General features: G+C 50.9%; 1 protein-coding gene across 2 annotated transcripts in view; it reads left to right on the top strand.

The window, feature by feature from the left end:
- The first annotated feature begins 1,039 nt into the window (after positions 1-1,039).
- The window catches only part of ABCC8 (ATP binding cassette subfamily C member 8), an 84,643-nt gene continuing 76,758 nt past the window's right edge, over positions 1,040-8,924 (top strand). For both annotated transcript variants that reach the window (XM_040409928.1, XM_040409929.1), the window contains exon 1: positions 1,040-1,292. In XM_040409928.1, the coding sequence (XP_040265862.1) occupies positions 1,094-1,292 (199 nt within the window). In that variant the 5' untranslated portion in view covers positions 1,040-1,093. The remainder of the gene's footprint in view (positions 1,293-8,924) is intronic.

Genomic DNA, 8,924 nt, shown 5'->3' with positions numbered 1-8,924 from the left:
CGGTAGGAGGACTCCCGGTATTACAGGGGTCTCGTCTCGGTAGGAGGACTCCCGGTATTACAGGGGTCTCGTCTCCCGGTGTTACAGGTGTCTCGTCTCGGTAGGAGGACTCCCGGTATTACAGGGGTCTCGTCTCCCGCTATTACAGGGGTCTCGGTAGGAGGACTCCCGGTATTACAGGGGTCTCGGTAGGAGGACTCCCGGTATTACAGGGGTCTCGGTAGGAGGACTCCCGGTATTACAGGGGTCTCGGTAGGAGGACTCCCGGTATTACAGGGGTCTCGGTAGGAGGACTCCCGGTATTACAGGGGTCTCGGTAGGAGGACTCCCGGTATTACAGGGGTCTCGGTAGGAGGACTCCCGGTATTACAGGGGTCTCGGTAGGAGGACTCCCGGTATTACAGGGGTCTCGGTAGGAGGACTCCCGGTATTACAGGGGTCTCGTCTCGGTAGGAGGACTCCCGGTATTACAGGGGTCTCGTCTCCCGGTGTTACAGGTGTCTCGTCTCGGTAGGAGGACTCCCGGTATTACAGGGGTCTCGTCTCCCGCTATTACAGGGGTCTCGGTAGGAGGACTCCCGGTATTACAGGGGTCTCGTCTCGGTAGGAGGACTCCCGGTATTACAGGGGTCTCGTCTCCCGCTATTACAGGGGTCTCGGTAGGAGGACTCCCGGTATTACAGGGGTCTCGGTAGGAGGACTCCCGGTATTACAGGGGTCTCGGTAGGAGGACTCCCGGTATTACAGGGGTCTCGTCTCGGTAGGAGGACTCCCGGTATTACAGGGGTCTCGTCTCCCGGTGTTACAGGTGTCTCGTCTCGGTAGGAGGACTCCCGGTATTACAGGGGTCTCGTCTCCCGCTATTACAGGGGTCTCGGTAGGAGGACTCCCGGTATTACAGGGGTCTCGTCTCGGTAGGAGGACTCCCGCTATTACAGGGGTCTCGTCTCGGTAGGAGGACCCCGGTCCGAGCAGCCGGTCTCCCGCGCCCTCCTCCGCCTCCTGCTCTCTGGCGCCCTCATGAGTCGCCTCTCGGAGCCGCGCTGCAGCAGCAGATACAGGAGCTGCCGGAGGTGATGGGTCTCCCGGCTGGATGCTCCGCACGGTCCCCACTCGCCCGGTAGAACCGCCGCCGCCGCTCACCATGACCCTGGCTTTCTGCGGCACCGACAACGACTCCAGCGCCTACAACGTGGACGGCGGCGTCCTGAACAACGGCTGCTTCGTGGACGCGCTGAACGTCGTGCCCCATGTGTTCCTGCTCTTCATCACCTTCCCCATCCTCTTCATCGGTGAGTGCAGCATCCGACCTATAGATATACAGCCCCGTGCACACTGACCTATAGATATACAGCCCCGTGCACACTGACCTATAGATACAGCCCCGTGCACACTGACCTATAGATACAGCCCCGTGCAGCATCCGACCTATAGATACAGCCCCGTGCACACTGACCTATAGATACAGCCCCGTGCACACTGACCTATAGATACAGCCCCGTGCACACTGACCTATAGATATACAGCCCCGTGCACACTGACCTATATATACAGCCCTGTGCACACTGACCTATAGATACAGCCCCGTGCACACTGACCTATAGATACAGCCCCGTGCACACTGACCTATAGATACAGCCCCGTGCAGCATCCGACCTATAGATACAGCCCCGTGCACACTGACCTATAGATACAGCCCCGTGCACACTGACCTATAGATACAGCCCCGTGCACACTGACCTATAGATACAGCCCCGTGCACACTGACCTATAGATACAGCCCCGTGCACACTGACCTATAGATACAGCCCCGTGCACACTGACCTATAGATACAGCCCCGTGCAGCATCCGACCTATAGATACAGCCCCGTGCACACTGACCTATAGATACAGCCCCGTGCACACTGACCTATAGATACAGCCCCGTGCACACTGACCTATAGATATACAGCCCCGTGCACACTGACCTATAGATACAGCCCCGTGCACACTGACCTATAGATACAGCCCCGTGCACACTGACCTATAGATACAGCCCCGTGCACACTGACCTATAGATATACAGCCCCGTGCACACTGACCTATAGATACAGCCCCGTGCACACTGACCTATAGATATACAGCCCCGTGCACACTGACCTATAGATATACAGCCCCGTGCACACTGACCTATAGATATACAGCCCCGTGCACACTGACCTATAGATATACAGCCCCGTGCACACTGACCTATAGATATACAGCCCCGTGCACACTGACCTATAGATACAGCCCCGTGCACACTGACCTATAGATACAGCCCTGTGCACACTGACCTATAGATATACAGCCCCGTGCACACTGACCTATAGATACAGCCCCGTGCACACTGACCTATAGATATACAGCCCCGTGCACACTGACCTATAGATACAGCCCCGTGCACACTGACCTATAGATATACAGCCCCGTGCACACTGACCTATAGATATACAGCCCCGTGCACACTGACCTATAGATATACAGCCCCGTGCACACTGACCTATAGATATACAGCCCCGTGCACACTGACCTATAGAGATACAGCCCCGTGCACACTGACCTATAGATACAGCCCCGTGCACACTGACCTATAGATGGATACAGCCCCGTGCACACTGACCTATAGATGGATACAGCCCCGTGCACACTGACCTATAGATGGATACAGCCCCGTGCACACTGACCTATAGATGGATACAGCCCCGTGCACACTGACCTATAGATGGATACAGCCCCGTGCACACTGACCTATAGATGGATACAGCCCCGTGCACACTGACCTATAGATAGATACAGCCCCGTGCACACTGACCTATAGATAGATACAGCCCCGTGCACACTGACCTATAGATAGATACAGCCCCGTGCACACTGACCTATGGGTATACGGAATATTTAACTTTCAAGCAAAATTTATGGAAAACATAAGACATTCCGGCTCCAGTGATCTTATATGAGGAAAGTCGGGCATTAAGTAGAAGCAGCGATGGGGATTTCCTCGTCTCAAACAATTTATTGATACAAAAGCCGACCCCAGTGCTGGGTATACTGCCACAAAACGTCAGTGTCTCAGGAAGTTGTCCTGTGGTCTTGAGCATCAATTCCAGCTTGACAATGACGTCTCCGGCTGTTCACAAGTCGTCTTATCGTCTGCTGAGGCATGGCATCCCACTCTTCTTGAAGGGCAGCCCTCAGGTCATTGAGGTTCTGGGGTACAGAGTTACGAGCCTCTACACGGCGACTCAGCTGATCCCATCGGTTTTCAATGGGATTCAGATCTGGAGAAAGTGCAGCCGCTCCATATGAGGTCCCTAGGATCCGTTCCCTAATGATGTGACCTCGATGAGCTGGTGCATTGTCCTCCATGAAGATGACATTAGGCCTGTGTTCCTGCAGAGGCTCCATGACTGGAGTAATGATGTTTGTTACGAAAGCTGGTAGTTGTAGTACCTTGTTCGCCTTTTCCTCACAAACTGCTGATCCTCGGGGATTATAGTGGCAGTTCGGGTGTGGATAGGAATGGTTCCCCAGCCAGTAGATAGTTACCCAAACAGGAGCCCAGACTTCATGAAGGGTAGAACAGGAGACTTTAATGGGGCTACAGGTCAGCCTTTTATGCAGGTCTTCAAGTAAGGGACATTCCCCATGGGGACCTTGTGGAGACTGAGACAGTTTGTTACATAAACCAATCACACGCAGTTACAGGCAGACAACACCCACCTGTGATACAATTAACCAACACAATGGGATAAGGTAATCACTCACAGGCAGAAGCTACACACTCTTCCCTTTGTAGAATAATGGGGGGGGGGGGGGGGGGGGTCGGTAGATTCCTCCACCGAACTAATAAAACCTAACATGGCCTCACATTACCCCCCCTTAGTTTCATTGGTCGGCATACCTGCCTAGACCCTGTCGGGTTGGCTTGGGGATGTCCGGGCACGATAGTTCTAACTCCAGTTCCGTTTGGCGTGAGAGGCTATCCGCATTACTGTTTTGTTTGCCTGGGCGATATTGTAATCTTCAGTTGACGGGGCGCAGGACGTTCAAAATACGGTTTTAACATGTTCACATGAAAGGCCCGTCTGGTCCTTTCATCTGAATATTTTCCTACAATGTAGGTGGTGTCGCTAATCCGCTCCACCACCTTAAAGAGCCCTTGCCAAGCCGCCTATAGCTTGTCCTTTTTGGAGGGTCTAAGGGCCAATACCTTTTGCCATTCTCAACAGGTCCTGGCTTGGATTTCTTGGCCTCTTCTATCTGGCGCTTCAACTGTTCCATACGACCATTATATTTCTCTGCCCGGGCTTTATACTGTTCGGCACTGCGCCTTTCGTCTTCCAGTTGCATTCGCACATCCTTCAGCTTTTTCTCTGAGCGACGGACTTGTTTATTTGCAGCCTCTCTTTCTTTTGTCTCAGTATCAAGCTGTTCGTCTAGTTGTGGGATCTTTGCTTCCAAGGCCGTGATGGATGCTTTGAATTTGGTTTCAATAGAGTCTTCCAATTCTTGCAATTTTGTTTTTAACTCCTTGTTTTGTTGCTCTGGTTGCTGACGGGCATTCTCTTTCTTCTGAGCATTTCTATGTTCGGCCTTCAGATCAGCAGTTATCTGGTCAATTTGGAGAATAGGTTTTCTCAGTCTGTCGTTTGCCAGTTCAGTATAACCCTGTTGGGCTTGCCTTATGGCCCGCTCTGCCATAGCAAGCTCCTCCTGCATATGGATCATCTCCATCTCCAGACTTTTAAGTTTTATTTTTTTATTTTCTTTAGACTGACTTAAAATATCATCCCTGGATGCTCTAGTGTCTTCCAACTCTCTCTGGTAATCCTTCATTTGCACCTGCACCTTACACAGTTGTTTAATAGCATCTTCTCTAGTTTTTACAGCCAACGAACGTTTCTTCCTTTCATCTTCAAGCTCTGCTTCAATTTCACGGCGCATCTGCTTGTTAAGCCTTTCTAACTGAGTCTTCATTTTAAGGGCCTCTTCCAAAGAGCATGCCAAGGAGAGCGCTTTGACCTCTCTTTCATGAGCCTCTGCTTCAGGATGGTCACGTTCTTCTGCATGCTCCTTCGGGATGGTCACGTTCTTCTGCATGCTCCTTCGGGATGGTCACGTTCTTCTGCATGCTCCTTCGGGATGGTCACGTTCTTCTGCATGCTCCTTCGGGATGGTCACGTTCTTCTGCATGCTCCTTCGGGATGGTCACGTTCTTCTGCATGCTCCTTCGGGATGGTCAGGTTCTTCTGCATGCTCCTTCGGGATGGTCAGGTTCTTCTGCATGCTCCTTCGGGATGGTCAGGTTCTTCTGCATGCTCCTTCGGGATGGTCAGGTTCTTCTGCATGCTCCTTCGGGAGGTTCAGACCTGCTAGGAAGTCTTCCACTGCCTGGGTATAGTTCTCAGACACTATACTGACTTCTCCCCACTTAATCAGGTTCATGTCCTGAACCTACTCGGGCTCTCTTTCATTTGCTTGGTTTGCGTTGTACGTTACAACATCTTTATCAACACTGCACCTGATCTCTCGACCCATAGAACACTGTGGAGACTGCTTATCCGCACTTGATACGTGTGGTACCCCCTCTAACCCTGCCACACTTTCCTGCACACTTACTACAGTGGGTTCCCTCAGCTACCATCATTATCAATCAGCATTGTCACATCAAGCAGGGGGAGCTTCTTCCCCGATCACAGCCTGCAAAAGGAAAGGGAAGGGGGGAACAGTGATCATCATCATCATCATCACATTTACATATTTCACATAACTTCGCCTTTTCTCAGTAACCACATTTACTTCAGATTTTACAACAGTTCTGTCAACCTCAGGTTTCACTATCCGGCTTCCTCTTACACGGGCTAGCATAGGATCCCTGAGTTTAGCCATCCCAAAGTTACCTCTTGTAACTGACAATTCACTTTGCACCTTATCTGCACCATTGATTCCAATGGTCATCTCCTTTACGCCTTAATTTAAAGGGATAGGCCCCAGTTCTGCCGAAGTTTCGTCACTTGCTGCAGAAGTGTCTCCATATCCCCACAAATCACGGCCCAACACTACACCATGCATGAGCGTATTTTCAACTCCAAGTTCATAAGTCCCAGTTCCCACTGGAGTCCTTGCTATCCCCATGAATGTCCAGCACACTTAAAGGGGTTGTCCGGGTTCAGAGCTGAACCCTGACATATCCCTATTTTCACCCCGGCAGCCCCCCTGACATGAGCATCGGAGCACTTCATGCTCCGATGCTCTCCTTTGCCCTGCGCTAAATTGCGCAGGGCAAAGGCATTTTTTGGAGATCCGGTGACGTACCAGGGCTCTCTATGGGGCTGACCGGAACCCCGGTGACGTCACCGAACACACTGCCAGGCGGAAGTTACCGCCCGGCAGTGTGTTATTAAAAACAAAAAAGCCCGTGCCCTGAGATGCTCCGATGCTAGCCTCAGGGGGGCTGTCTGGGTGAAAATAAGGGTATGTCCGGGTTCAGCTCTGAGCCCGGACAACCCCTTAGACATTTTGTCCAGCATATAGTCCCCGGCTACCAAACTGGCATGTACCAGGCTCCCCTGGCTCCGCGCGTCCATCACTGCTTGGACTGGACGGCCATCCACCACGATGTCACACATTTTCTTAGAGGTCCCTAGTCCCGGTGTCTTAACACCTACCAGCTCGGCACATAGCGACTGCTGCCGGCTCACACCACAGTTCAGGGCTTCTGAGGTAAGAGGGCAATGGGCAGCAATGTGTCCCCACTCACGGCACCTCCAGCACTGGAGCAACCCCGGTCTCCACAGTGGGAAGACCTCGCCGGGACCAGACTGCCCGTGGGACTCAGTCTTTAGTCCACGCCCAACCTCTACAGCCTTGCTCACTCTGTCTGCTACACGAGCAATAACCGGAACGCTCTTACCCATTGACGTCACAGGTTCGGCACTCCCAGTAGATGAGGGTGCTCCAGGAACATCATCCTTCTCCTCGATCTTAGGAACCTCCGGCCCTTGGTTCCTGGCGCCACGATCACCTGCAAACTCCTCCATGCAGTGGTTGCCATAAGAAACGCCTTGGCCTTGAATCCCGTTTTTTTTCCTGCACTGTGAGTCACACACTGTTCCTTGGATTCTCCAGCCACATCACCGACACCCTGGACCTTCACAAAGTGTCCCCTCAGCGTCGAAGACCCCCTCTTCAGGGCCAACTGCAGTTGTGCCTCCAAAGCCTCCTGCTCTGCAACAAACCGCATTAATTCACTTTGGGGGTAACCAAGCACCAATTGGCCACCTCTTCCTGTTGTTTTATTCGCCACAACCGTCTGACATATTTCTCCACGAGACCCATGGTAACACAGTCCTGTAGCAACTCGTGAACCCAAAAAAATGTTTTGTTTTGTTTCCTCCACAGATCAGTTTCTTTACTGGGGCTTCTGGCCCTTTAAATCACTGCAAGATTGCCTTGCAACACAGCAAAAAACTATCCATATCTGCAACAACAACAGATTCACTTCCAACACCGTAGCCACTTTACCTTTTCGTTACCCCTAGCTACAATGTTGTGTCCTTTTAGCATGGAGACTGCCCGCATCCTCTACCAATTGTAAGAGATCGCTCTCTCTCTCAGGGGGTCACAGTCACAGACTTCTTCGCAGACAACCGAATTTAATGTCCAAACTGGTGCTTTATTGGGGCACTTCAGCACCTGCACAAACACAAACATCAAATAAACACCTGCCCGTCTGGGCTCTAACTAATACACAGTAATGTTCCGTGACTCACCTCTAAGTACAGGTTATACTCAGGCTCCAAGGCTTAGCAGATCCGGACATCAAACACAAGTTCATACGGGGAAGAAGTCCAGCTACACGCAGCCTCGTGGCCCCTCAGCCCTCCTGGCTGAGACCACCCAGAGCCTCACTAGGCCTCTGCATACAAGTCCTCTCTTCTCCCAGACTGACACACACAGGGTTGGTTTTATGCCTCCTTAATTACAGCAGACCTTACCTGCGATGACCTCAGGCTAGGGGAAAACCTGCCGTGCAATAGGGGGTGGACTGGGAAGGTCCCACTATCAAACCTACTTTCCCAGTCCAAATAAAATCCAGCCCTTGTACTCCAACAAAACAAATAGCTCCAGCAGCTATGTTTGCTGAAGCCAGCGTCATCCTCCTGGATTTTACTTATCTCACCCAGTTGAGGAACCTGGGTGAGATATACACCCCTTCCAGGACTCTTACTGTACACCTCACCACTAATATATATATATATTACACACACACACATACACTGCACAGTACCACTTCTCTCAGTGTGTGTGTATGTATGTGTGTATTCACCCCCTTGACTTTTTTCGTATTTTGTTACATTACAGCCTTAAATTCAATGTTTTGTTAATCTGAATTCTATGTGATGGATCAGAACACAATAGTCTAAGTTGGTGAAGTAAAATGAGAAAAATATATAAATAAAACAATTGTTTAGAAATAGAAAGCAGAAAATTGTCCTGTGCGTATGTATTCACCCCCTTTGTTAGGAAGCCCATAAAAAGCTCTGGTGCAACCAATTACCTTCAGAAGTCACATAATTAGTGAAATGATGTCACCTGTGTGCAATCTAAGTGTCACATGACCTGTCATTACATATACACACCAGAGGCTGCAACAGCTAAGCAAGAGGCATCACTATCCAAACACTGCCATGAAGACCAGGGAACTCTCCAAACAAGTAAGGGACAATGTTGTGGAGAAGTACAAGTCAGGGTTAGTTTATGAAAAAATATCTCAATCTTTGATGATCCCCAGGAGCGCCATCAAATCTATCATAATCAACTGGAAAGAACATGGCACAACAGCAATCCTGCCAAGAGACGGCCGCCCACCAAAACTCACGGACCGGGCAAGGATAGCATT

The sequence above is a fragment of the Bufo bufo genome, chromosome 10 (assembly GCF_905171765.1).
Source record: "Bufo bufo chromosome 10, aBufBuf1.1, whole genome shotgun sequence".
Classification (NCBI taxonomy): domain Eukaryota; kingdom Metazoa; phylum Chordata; class Amphibia; order Anura; family Bufonidae; genus Bufo; species Bufo bufo.
Note: the sequence above shows the minus strand (reverse complement) of the source record. Positions and strands in the feature narration are given on the sequence as shown.